This window comes from Typopeltis vanoorti, chromosome 15 (genome assembly GCF_054136105.1).
Source record: "Typopeltis vanoorti isolate ZY-2024b chromosome 15, IOZ_Tvanoo_1.0, whole genome shotgun sequence".
Taxonomy (NCBI): Eukaryota; Metazoa; Arthropoda; class Arachnida; order Uropygi; family Thelyphonidae; genus Typopeltis; species Typopeltis vanoorti.
This window is the reverse complement of record NC_143563.1, coordinates 57,289,575-57,303,584: the sequence shown is the minus strand read 5'-3', so window position 1 is coordinate 57,303,584 and position 14,010 is coordinate 57,289,575. Positions and strand designations below refer to the sequence as shown.

Below are 14,010 nucleotides of genomic sequence, written 5' to 3'. Positions count from 1 at the left end.
GAAGAAAGCCACGATAATACACTATAGTAAATTCAAATACGAAAGGCTTTTCATGGAATCAGCCTGAGCCGTAAGAAACAATCCAAACCTCAACAAATTTGGTTGCATGAGACTGCCCCAAATTTGGGAAACCTACATCAGAAGACCTTCAGCCCAATCGGCCAAGAACACCAACATTGCCAGCTCGGGAGCACCATCAGGACTTTTTGGGGAAAGAATAGCTTCCTGCTTCGTCCTCATTTACTGTTTGTTGTGCCTGCGTGCATGTGTCTTGTTTTTACGTTCCTGTGAAAATGGCAATGTGACGTTAACGAAATGTTGGAAGTGTATTAAAATTTATTTTAATGTATATCCTAGTATACGTTGGTATTTCCTTAAACCATTTAGTAAAAATGCATAACCAACGTCTAAGCCTTTCCACGGGAATTGCCTTATAAAGGTTTCCTGAATGGGATTTAAACCTTTATCTTTTTAACCACTGCATTGCTGTCTCTGACTATACTGCAGAGGCACTGCTAGTGTGCAGTTCAAATATAGATAACAATTAGATAAGAACAACTGACATCATCATCATCAAATTCCTGATATATATACCCTCAAGGGATGTACAGGATATGATAGTACTATACCCTCTGTCCAAAAAGAAACCAAACTTTTCGAAAATAGAAGAAACTAATGGCACCACCTGTTGTATGTTTTTGTTGTCAAAAGCGGCATCCTTCATTAGTGTTGTGTCAACTGTTTATGACATTTGTTTCATTAGAAGCCGAGTTATAGTGCCAAGAGTGACAGTGTGTTCTGACGAACGGTCGGAAAATGAGTTTCAAACAGAGAGCTGTGATTAACTGTTGTATTAAACTTGGTAAAAGGTTTACCGAAATGCATCAAATGCTTCAAAAAGCATACAGTGATGAATGCTTATCCCGTACTTAAGTTTACGAGTGCTTTAAGCGATTTCAAAGTGGTCATGAGACGCTTGAGGATTACGAAAATCCTGGCCATCCAAAAACTGGACTGAGCAAAGTAAACATCCAAAAAGTGTATGATTTCATGAAAGAAAACCCGAAATTGTCTGTGAGATTGATTGAAGATGAATTGGGGATTCCAAAATCAACTGTGCAAAACATTTTAATAGAGAGTTTGGACCTTCGTAAATTAAATTCGCGATTTGTTCCCAAAAGTTCGCTGACGACCAAAAAATGTATCAAATTGAACATTGCAAGGGCCTCATTAAAGCCGCTTGTAAGGACTCAGACTTTCTTGAAATGATCATTACTGGTGACAAAACATAGTGTTTTGAGTATTAGTCCGAAACAAAGCGCCAGAGTGCTGAGCGGAGACCACCAGAAGAGGGGCATCTGAAAAAAAGTCACTTGGAGAAGTCAAAAGTAAAGACAATACTGATTTGTTTCTACGATTCCTAGGGCATTATCCACAAAAAATTTGTTCCGCCTAGCCAAATGATCAATGGTGAGTTTTATCTTGAAGTTTTGAAGCGATTGATGGTGAGAATTCTTCGCGTACTGCATGAATATCATGTTGCAGGCAGCTGGTCACTTTTGCACAATAATGCACCATCTCATTGTTCGAATATTGTGAAACAGCTTTTGAGCAAAAACCAAGTTTGTGTTTTGGTTCACTCGCCTTATTCACCTGATTTAGCACCTTGCAACATCGTTCTCTTCCCTCAACTTCATTTGCCGATGAAAGGAAAGTGATGTGACACCATTGAAAATGTTCAAGTGGCAGTAACTACGACCCTCAACAATATCCCAAAAACCGATATAAAAAACTCATTTAACGAATTAATTGACAGTGCTAAACGCTGTATCGAAACGGATGGAGAGTATATTGATTGAAATAAATGATTTGAATAATTATAATTTATAATTTGGACAGAGGGTGTAGATGAAAAATTTACATCATTACTAACTTCTTATCTTCAATTTTCTTCCAAATCAGTCTGTTACCTGTCAAGACTCTAACATTATCATATCTTATATTTCTGTCTTCTAAGGCACTTTTTACTGTATCAATCCACCTATATCTTGGTCTTCCTCTGGGTCTTTTTCCTGCCAACTTAGCAGAGAAGACTTTTTTGCTAATCTTTCCTCTCCCATTCTGTTTAAGTGACCATACCACCTGAGATTAGCTCTGCTAATGCATTCCTGGATGCTGACAATTCAAGTTCTTTCCTAATATCTTCGTTTTTAATATGATATTGCTATCGATGCCATCTGTTCATGCCCCTAATCTTTCTCAGGACTTTCATATCTGCTGTCTGTAGTCTTTGGTCAAGTGTTTTACTTCTGACCCAGCTTTCAGATCCATAAGTTAAAAATGGTTTGAACACTGTCTTGTACACATCTAATTTAGTGTTTTGGCTAATTTCTTTCTTATTCCATATAAATTTTTTCAATTAACTTCCTACCATACCAGATTTGTCGATTCTGTTGTCTATTTCCATTTTTAATTTACCATCTTCACTAAAAATCACTAAAAAAAGTAATTGAAATGTTTCACTTGTTATAGAGGTTCTCCATTCACAATGCAGTTTACATTTTCAGTGCTTCTACCTATTTTCATTGTCTTTGTCTTGTTATTGCTGATTTTCATACCATATCTATTACAACAGTTATTCAATTAAGTCAGAGAATCTTGCAGACTTCTAGCAGATTTATTTAGAAGTATAACATCATCCTCATAAAGCAATGAGCTTTATGAGGATGATGTTATACTGAGGTTAACATCTCCAATTTTGATATCTGGTTTAATGCCACTTTCCTTCATATTGTGATCCATATAGATAATGAATAACAGAGGAGATAACATACATCCTTGTCTCACACCAGATTTAACATTAAACCATCTTCCTGTACTTCCTTCAATTCTAACTGCTGATTTACAACTCAAATAAAGACTAGGTATTGCTTGATATAATGCCCCATTGATACCATACAACTGTTTCATTTTGAATATGCTTTTCTCTTGGCACCTTGTCATATGCCTTTTCCAGATCTACAAAACTTAAATACAGATCTTTGTTATATTCCCATGATTTCTCCACTATTGGTCGTAAAGTGAAGATCTGATCCTGACAGCCTCTATTTGACCTGAATCCAGCTTGTTCTTCATCCAGCTTTTCTTCCACAATTCTTTTCAACCATTTCTCAAGTATACTTGCACATATCTTACCAGGAATGCTCAGTAGAGAAATACCTCTGTAATTTTCACATTCAATTTTATTTCCCTTTTTATATATGGGTACTATGAGAGCTCTACTCCAATCATCTGGAATTCATCCCTCTGTCCAGGCCTTCTGAACTATGCAGTGCAGCCACTGTAAGACTTTTATACCTCCATACTTGAGCATTTCTGGTTGAATATAACTCATCTACTCCTGCTGCCTTTCCACATTTCAAGCTTTTAATGGCTTTTTCTACTTCAAGTATATGGATATGTATTCCTGATTGTATGCATGTTGAATGTTTTTTACCACTGTGCTATCACTGCTTGTTTCATTTAGGAATTTTTCGAAGTAATTACTCCATACTTGAAGGATATCTTTTTCTCCAGTTTTCGTGTAACCTTTATCATCCCTAATTCCTTTTACAGCACTCTTTCCTTCATTTCTGAGCTTCTTCAACCAGAATATCTTGCCACTTTTTTGATATTTATTTTCTATGTTCTTACCAAAGTCTTCCTCATGACTTTTGTTTAGCTAGTTTTACACAGTGATTAGCTTTCTTACATTTGTCTCTGTATTCTCTAAGAGCACAAGCTGACTTATTTGCCAGAAAATTTTGATATACTTTCTTGTTTTCTTTCACTGCCTCTTTAATTTTCTGGAGTTCTGAATTTTCTGTCCTTACAAACTCACCGCATGCCTCTCTGGCCGAATCAATTTGTCATCTGACAAATCAGCGAACAACTGACATTTCATTATTTTATTTATTTTAATATTGTATCATAGCATATTTGTGTGTGTGTGTGTGTTCTTCTTTATATAAAAAACATTTTGTTTATTTCATAGTTTCAGATAAATGTGATATCAGATGTAGCATGCTATTTTCACAATATAAGTAGTTTAAAGTTGCTCTTTATGCATAATATTATCTCCCTCTCCAACTTGAAACCTTTTGGTAGGTTTATTGTATTATTTAAACACCAGCTGTCCCCAGTCTCAAGCGCTTCATATTTGGACTTTGTACTCATATAACAGGGAATTAATTTTTTGATGCAAATTTATTTTATATTTGTAACACTATATCTAATTATATTTATAAAAGTATAATATATTTAAAATAATTTACAATTATTTTAAATCTTTATACAAAAATGGAAGTGATGCTTATTCCACTTACTGAGTAATTTTCTTTAATCTGTTTTTGTTGCTGTTGTAATTTGGTGTTATCATAAAATTCTTTGTCTTTTATTATCAAAGCTTTCATTATTAAAAGGTATGTTCCAGAAAGGAAATAATGTATTGATATTTAAATTTTGGTTACTGACAACTAATCCTAGATGATTTTTTATTGCTGCTATAATTAAAATTTTTAATTTGTTTATAATTGTTCAAAATTGGTTTCCTTTTTTAAAGTCTTCACAGAAACACACACATAACAGTGAGGTATGTTTTCAACGACTTCATACGTTATTGCATCGGAGCAACTGCTACGCTGAATTCCTACAGCACAAAATAAAAGAACAGACACAACTAAAAGTAAAAACTGAAAGACATGGAGATAATCAGGTTTGGTTATGTTTATTTTTACATTTTATTGTATATTACATTTTTGATTTTTTTTTTTTTACTAATAACAAAGCTTTTTATGTCAATCCCATTCCTGAAAGGTTGCAAACGTATAGTATTAATGCTGTAGGTAGCACGGTGGACAGGTTAAGAGATAGGAATAAGGAAAGTTAATTTCTTTGTGAATATTCTTGAGAGACAAATATCTTAGGCAGTATGTAAAGGAGGACATTCAAGGATCAAGTTTTAACCCTCCAGAAAGTCTATACTAAAGACCAAAGTGTGGAACCCTCCTAAAGAACATTCACAAACATCAGTGTGCATGGTAGGATTTGAATCCACAATTAGGTGGAGAGTGGGCTATCAACTCATACAGCCAGGTGAGTTTTGTTTTTTATTTGGAATTCTTAACAAAGCTTTTTTATGTTTATCCCATCCATGAAAGGTTGCATATCTTTTCATATAAAAATTTTCATCTTAATTATGTCTAGTTTGCCTAAATTTTTCCAGAAAACTTTTTTTCTGCAAAAATTACTAGGGGTTTAAAACTTGATCCTTGAATGTCCTCCTTTACTTGATCCTTGATTGTCTGCCTAAGTTATTTGCCTCTCATGAATTCACAAGGAAATTCATTTTCCTTATTCCTGTCTCTTCCTTCCAATCTATATTGGCATAATTAAAATCACTCATAATGATCACCCTTCCTTTGTTCACTAACCCAAGTTTGCTTATATCTTTCTTCATCACCACCCTGCACATAAAGCAGCATTGAACTAAATATCTCTCTTGTCAACCTCTACCTCATACCATACTAATTCAAAACCATTGCCATTATTTCCTTCTCATATCTTCTCTTTTGTGCAGACATAATTCACCTGCTGTCATCAACATCACTCCCCATCCCTTCATATCCTCTCTGTCCTCACGAAAAACATTACATCCTTCTATTTCTGTTCCCCTCAGGATATCATCCTCATCCAATCATGTTTCACTTATCCCAACAACTTTTGTGCAAATAAACTCAGTCAGTGAAACCATTCCATCTTCCTTATTTATAATGCTTACTGGCATTTATAAATAGACACAGCAATTCACTTTTAGGTCTATAACTAGTTCTAGCCATGCCACTTGCTGGTTTTGATTTCCCCATGCAATTCCCAATGTCTGTGTCTCCCTTTCCACTCTGATCCCTCCCATTTTCCTGTTCATCTTGCATTCTTATTCTCTCATCGTCTCTCACACCATTATTGTTTTGATTTACTACCACTTCATCCTCACGAGTTCCTTTTTCCTGATCTTTTGCTTCACCTCTTACTTCCTCTGCTCTCTTGTTAAACATCACTCATTGCTCCTGCTTGCAGCAACAGTCTCACTAGCCGACACACTAAATCTATTTAAATGTAGCCCATCACTTTTGTATAAATTCATTCTTTCCTCAAATTAATCCCAAACATTTACAAAGTTAATTTCCTGCTCCTTGCACAGTTCTGCCAATATACTACTCATGATCAACTCATCACTATCATACCTCAGCAACACAGTCTACTTTTCTACTTTTCCAATGTTAACTTTCACTCTCTTTGACAACAGTTGATAACCATCCTTACATTCTTGATTAATTTTAACGATATTTTGTATTTTATCCAACATCTTCAGAGCACAAAAACAGTTTGTCACAATATTTCATCACTTTAAAAAAAAAAAAAATTAATTTACATGTAATATTTGAGAACTTATGGAATGAGGACATAAAGGGATAAACAAATGCATAACACACCAGAAAGCACAACTGCTTCCATATGTTACTGGTTCACTAAGTGATATGCAAATGCTGAGCCAAATGGATTACTACTAGGTAGTACACATTATTTGTATAACATATTTGAGTGTTACATCTGATACGATTCAAGGAATTTGGCAAGAGAAGGAATGAAGAGTAATTTTCAAATCAAAGTTTAGTAAATGTTATTTGATAGCATCGTTTCTTCATGCAAAAAATCTTTTAACAGAATTACTTTCAAGATAAGCTAGTGAAAATAGTCCCAAAATAATTTCTGCACAGTTCATTCTTTAGTGTAAAGTGGAAGAACATTAATAATAACATATCTTGTTACATTATTGTTAGAAATATAAAAAGATGACAGATATATAAATTTATTGATAGTATTAATCTTATCACAGTTTTGAAGTGCATATTATAAATGATCCTCCAGAGAATTCAGGGACTCAAGGGAGGTTCCATTTAGGCATTCATACTTAAATACCTATCATAAAAACATTTATTTAACTAGTTAATTTTTTTTTTTTTTTTTTTTTTTTTTTTTTTTTTTTTTCAGAGTAATCATTTTTAGGTGTGGTTTGTAAAATGTACAGTATATACATTTACACCATTTGTTTTGTTTTTTGTCCATATATCAGTTATTTCAGAATTCGTGATGGGTGGTTTTATTTAAATATGGTATGAAATTGTTACAGACATTTATTTGATTATTATGCAATAACTCCATGTTGGTTGGAAGAAATTTAAACAAGTTTTGGATTTAGGATACACATAAGATGATGTCTGATGTTCAGTTTTAATGGTTTTAACTAATGTTAATAATTAAAAGTAATAATCTCCCCTGGCTAGATAGCATTTAATGAAATTTGTTTAGGATCTGTTGAATTTGAATTATTTCAGTTTTGGTTTCATTTGAATAATTTACAGTAGCAAAATACACAAAATTTTATTTTTAGGATATATATATATTTATGCCAAAAATGGATTGATATATCATAAATGTGACTTGGCATGTTTTGTTGGATTTTTACAAACATGCCACTTGAATAATAAACTTATTCACTGATTCTGAAAAATTTCAAACTGTATTGTGTGTAAATAATTATAAGAGCCTGCTAACATATTGTATAGGCAGCAGTGAATTTTCATTGTTAATTCAGTTATAATTCGAGAATTACACGAACATTTTTTGTTTTTATTGACAAAGCAATTTGCACTTATCGTATTCTTCTCATAATCCATATCATGTTTGCTATCTAGTCTCTTGTTCCTCTACTGCTCGTAAAATATACTTGCTTGTTCTTTTGACATTTCTCTGTCCATATATGGCTCTAATCTTTTATTAATTATTTTGCATATGAAGTTAATGCAATAGCTTTGTAATTGATCAGTATGTTTTCTTCCAGCTGTTGACAGATTTCTTTTATTATCCTTACTATTTTGTCCCTGGCTGCTGTCAACAAGTATACCAATACACTATCAACATCCTTTTGGTAATTGCCTGTATTATCTCACTTTTCGTTAGCATAGGTTCTTCAAAGAACTCTTTCCTTTCAAATTCTCCTAAAATGTCACTATCTTTCTTATATGCTTCCTCTACATCGTGGGGGGGGGGGGTCTTCAACATGTGGCCCATGGAGCTCTTTGCCATGGCCCGCCAGCCATTTTGAAAAAATAACTGCCTAACATTAAAACGCGATTAAATAAAAAATAATTTCAACAAAGCCTGCAGGTGACTAGCTATACTGTGGTATTTAGAATTGTAAGATGCTTTCCAGATTCACAAGGAACGCTGTGCATTTGATACTTTACATACTTTACATAAAATCCTATAAAAATAAATATTAAATAGACATGCTTCTTCAGCCATCTACCAGCGCTAAGTGGTACTAATGTCACAGGTAGATTGCTGAAGCAATAGTTCATTCGAGTGCGCTGTCTAGTGCCTTCCAGATACATTTCGAAGGTTCTCGATACTTCATTATTTTCATATAAATACAAGAGGATCTCATCCACAGTCAGTCAGTCGTGAACAGTATGATATTCGTGTCGCATGATCCAAAATGACCGCTACACGGCCATTTTGGATCATTTTTTTGGGTTCACCTTCCATCACTATGGTGTCTATGAGTAAAAAGCGTAAATCAAGTGATTCTTGTCGGGTTTTTAATGAAAAGTGGACCAATTTGTACTTTTTTGTGCCAATCGATGATAAGCCGGTGTTTAATTTGTTGTGAGTCAGTGTCAGTATCAAAAGAATACAATATAAATCGACACTATGAGACAAAGCATGCATCCAATTTTGATCACCTTGAAGGGCGGCTTCATGTGGACAAAGTGAACCGTCTCCAAATTGATTTAAAATGTCAGCAAGGTACGTTTAAAAGGCAGAGGGAAGAGAGCAAAAGCATGCGTCAAAGTAAGTTATGTAATAGCTGAAAACATTGCTAAAAAATCAAAAGCCTTCTTGGATGGCGAGTTTGTGAAAGAGTTTCTCATCGCCGCTGGGGAAATCCTGTGCCCAAGTAATAAGAAAGTGTTTAAAAAACCAAGTTTGTCTGGGGTAACTGTAGCACAACGTGTCGAAGAACTTGCCAATGACATTGAAGTAACTTTAACAAAACGGTCGTCTGAATTTACATCATATTCATTTGCTTAAGATGAGAGCACAGATGTGAAGGATACAGCACAACTGGCTATCTTTGTCCGTGGCATTGATCAACAATTCACTTGACAGAAGAACTGCTAGCACTCGTACCTATGAAGGGGACGACGAAAGGCAATGATGTTCTTGAGGCTGCCAAGAAAACGCTCCAGCGTTTCGACCTCAGCTTAACCAACCTCGAGGGTGTGGTAACTGATGGTACCCCTGCTATGGTGGGAGAGAACGAAGGGTTCGTTGCGCTGCTACGGAAAGAACCGGAACTAGAAGGAAAAGATTTCATCCATTACCACTGTTTAATCCACCTGGAGAATTTGCGTGCAAAAACTATTGGATTTGAGAATGTCATGAAAGTTATTGTGACTGTCATCAACATTATTAGGGCAAGAGGATTGAATCATCGTCAATTCCAAGAGTTTTTGACTAAAGAGTGCGAAGCAGATCATGGCGATGTGGTTTATTATAGTGATGTGCGTTGGTTGAGCAGAGGAAAGGTTCTTAAAAGAATCTTTGACTTAAGAAGCGAAATACAGCAGGTCATGCAAACCAAGAGGAAGCTGATTGTGGAATTCAACGATCATCCGAAGTGAATGACAGACTTTGCCTTTGTGACCAACATCGCGTTGCATATGAATGACCTAAATATGCAGCTACAATCCAAAGATCAACTGGTGCACACTGTTTGATCACATCAAGGCTTTCGTTGACAAGCTCAAACTTTGGGAGGCACAACTCACAAAAAAAATGACTTAACTCGTTTTCAGCTTCTTGCTGAGTCCAACTGTTCGTCTCTTGATGAATAGTTACATTTAAATTTCTTCTTTAAATTTATTTTCAATGCCATTCAGTGTCAATGCTGCTGAAATGCCAGGCTCAGTACAAATGGAGCTGCTTGAAACTCCAAAACAACTCTTCTTTGAGAGAAAAATTATTCAATGTGCCCTTGCTTACATTTTACAAAGACTAAATTTCTGAGGATGCATTCCCTAATCTTCGCCGGCATGCTTTGAAGATGTGCGCTTTGTTAGGAAGCACATACTTATGTGAGCAGTTCTTCTCCAGAATGAAGCATGTGAAGTCCAAGACAAGAACTCAGATTACAGATCAACATCTCGAGAATACTCTGCACATAGTGACTTCCAACATTGATGCCAACATCGACAAGCTAGTCAATGAAAAGCATTGCCAAGTTTTCCATTGACATTGTAAAAAACAAATGTTTTCTTCATTAAATTATCTTTTTTCAAGTATTGATTGTATTTACTTATCATGAACCCGACTCCTACCTATGCTCTTAAAGCTGAGTTTGTTTATTTTTATAGGATTTTATGTAAAGTATCAAATGCATAGCGTTCCTTGTGAATCTGGAAAGCATCTTACAATTCTAAATACTGCAGTATAGTTTAGTGACTCTTGGGCTTCATTGAAATTTTTAATGCGGCCTGCATTGTCTGAAAGGTTAAAGACCCCTGCTCTACATAGTCTTTTTTTTTTTCCAAACTTCTTCTAACATCAAACTTTTCTTCAGAGTACTTTTTATTACTCTGTTCTAGGAGTAAACTTTCCTGTGAATATATATATATATATTCATGGGGGGGGGGAGAATACACACACACACACACACACACACACACACACACACACACACACACACACACACACACACACACACACACACACACACACATTCATATTTTTAATATGAATCTCACCCACAAGAGAGTTAACTATGGGTTGACATACTATGTTAGCCCATAATATTGTAGTACCATGGATAGGCTAATGGTTTATTTGAAAATCCTGCTCATAGGCACCAAACATGGAACTTTTGCAAACTATTATAGATGACGGCCAACAGGATTCATACAGGCCATGGTGTATGTGGAGACTTACTTTCAAAGTGGGGTATGATACCAAATCCCCATTGTCCTTGTGGAGCCAAGACCCAAACCATTCGCCATATAGTACAGGAATGTGAGCTGACGGCATATCCAGTTGACTTTAAGGATATCTTTGACCTGTCCCAAGAGGCGATCAACTGGATTAAAAACCTAAATGTTAAATATATGTTTAATCTTCTATCTGATGCTTGTCATAAATTTCGTGTTTGTATTTGCCTGAATGTAGATGTTTTACTTTTTTTATTTATATTATCATATATGTGTATCTTATATCTATATTCATGTGTATTTTGTCTTATTTTCTTTTAACCATGTGTACATGGCATACGACACTGGTTTAACAGATTCATCTCCCACCTAAATACATTCACAGAACAGTGATACTCACTGTGAAATAATCCTTTGGTCAACCAGGCTTGCAAATATCATTTTCTGAAAAATGTTTCATGTTTTTCCTATAATGTATTATCTTCAATTTCCTTAAGTCGTTTGCATAGGCATTTCACTTTGTCTTTGTAGCTTGTTTCTGAAAATATGCATTTAGTTGTCTAAACCTTTCTTTTTTTTCTGCCAAACTTAATAAAGAACATCAGAAGCTGCAGAGAAGGTTGTGTTGAAGGCTGTAATTTGTAATATATATTTATATTTTCTTTTCAACATAATTTTCAAAAATTGCTCCAAATTTAATTGAGATAATGATAGTGTCACTATTCAAGAAAGCTATTATGAAATATGGCTTTTTATAATCACATGTCATTTTCTGTTTGTTATACTTGTTATGAAATAAATTACATATATATGTGTGTGCATGTGCATGCATGCACATACACGTGTGATTTGTTTCATAACAAGTATAACAAACAGGAAATGACATATAATCACAAAAAGCCATATTTCATAAATAGCTTTCATAATAGATTATCTGTAGTCATTCCATATAAACATGGAATGACTACAGATAATCAGAAAGGCGTGTTTTATAATAGCTTTCTTATATAGCAACATTATTATTATTATTATGTGACACACCTTCAAGGAATCCAAGGACTCATTGTGGGTGATCACAAATGAACTAAGAGCAATTTTTGGTATATATACTGTAAACATAATTTGTTTATAGCATGTATAAACATAACATGTGTGTGTGTACACATGAGTAATAAATACTCTTGTAATAAAATGGCACTCAACACCAAACACAAGAATGGCAATAAGCTTTATGAATGACAGGCAGTATCAGAGTAATGTGGCAAACATCAAAATCGAGAATTGAGAATTTGATGGTGCTATGGAAGGTTGTACTAAGAAGTTCAGCAATTTTTTCAGTCGTTAGAGGCAGCTGACACAATAAAAAAAAAAGAAAGAGTTGGTCATTGTTGGAGATCTTAACAACAGAGCAGGAAATGAAAAATTTGGAGAAAAGAGCAAAAATAATAATGGTAAGTACCTGCTGAATTTCTGTTTAAGATATGAACTTTTCATTAGGATGTTAAAGAAAGAGTCCTGGAAAAGACAAAAGCATATTGAATATGTGTAGCAAGTAAATCAGCATGTACTGTGAGATACAGAGAAAAAATGCAAGAAAGCAAAGCAATGTGAAAGGCAGCTAAACTGAGTCATGAGAAGACTTGGTCATTTGTCTAGTGATCTCACTATTACATTTCTGTATTAATCTTCTAATGGATTCTGTCACTAAGGGCCAAAGCCTGAGCAACAATTTCATGATAAAGACTAGAAGCTGCTACATCCATGGTTAAGTAATTGATGGTTGACTGTTTTTATTCAGTACATGGAGGTATAACCCTCCTTGCTTGCCGTGGCTTCATCAGTCTGTTATCTGGAGATTAAGCTTTGTCTCAATCTACTTCAGGTTCATAGTTCTTTGAATCGATGCGTGTGCTCTGCTGTACTAAATGCATCACCTCTTGATAATTTACATTATTTTTATGATGTAGAGAGATTTTGAGAGGTGTTTTTTTGCAATTTTAAAAGACAACCAGTGTGACGGGAGTGTTGTATTTTAATGTGTGCGCTTGTTTTGCTTCATGTATGTTATTCCCCACCTGTGTTCAAGTTTGTTATATTAAAGACAGTTGTAGAGTAAGATAACAATATATTTAATTTTATTTTTGTTGGTGAGAATGTTCCAGATTCATATCCATAATAGTGCATTGACATCAACATGTATTCTAAATAATGAAGTTTAATGATAAAAAAAAAAATTAAAATATTTACTTTAAGCATCTAATTATATACAACAGATAAAACATATAAGGAATAATTAAATAGCCATTTTAAGAATAACATAAATGAGCTCAATAAATTTCTCTCATACTTCAGAGTTAATTCAATACTGAGAGAATACATGAAATATTTTACGAAACAAACTGAAAACTGAAAATAGCATTCAGCAAAAAGTTCTGTAGTCTCACTAGAAAAATCTCACAAACAATAGGAATACATTAATTGAGCAGTTACAAATTCATTTTTCGATATAGGGATTACTCTTTGGAACATATATCACTTTCATTAAGCATAAAATATTCCCATATGAAAAGGCTTGATATATTATACTGTACTTCAGTTATTATCATCACAGTTCTGTATCCTTGGAGAGTAATTCAAGATGCATATAAAATTTTTTTCGAGATTTGAGAACTTAACTTGGTAGTTTATTAGACATCTTTGGCTCTGCTCCCTTGCTTGCCTACTCTTTACTTCCTAGTGTTCCTGTTACCAAAGATAGCTGTTCTAAAAAAACAAACAAGACATGTTGTTACTAAGATGCAAAGCGAAACTCAAGTGACAACATGGCTGGTGTTGCTGCAGCACTCACATGTTGTACAGTAATAGTGACATACGAACACTACCGTAACACAAACTTACAAACAATATACATAAACATTTTTGTTCT

At 34.3% G+C, this 14,010-nt stretch overlaps 1 protein-coding gene across 4 annotated transcripts in view; it reads left to right on the top strand.

The window, feature by feature from the left end:
* The window catches only part of LOC150098782 (lymphoid-specific helicase-like), a 310,277-nt gene that overhangs the window by 93,484 nt on the left and 202,783 nt on the right, over positions 1–14,010 (top strand). For all 4 annotated transcript variants that reach the window (XM_090404891.1, XM_090404888.1, XM_090404889.1 and 1 more), the window contains one exon: positions 4,601–4,753. In XM_090404891.1, the coding sequence (XP_090261017.1) occupies positions 4,601–4,753 (153 nt within the window). The remainder of the gene's footprint in view (positions 1–4,600; positions 4,754–14,010) is intronic.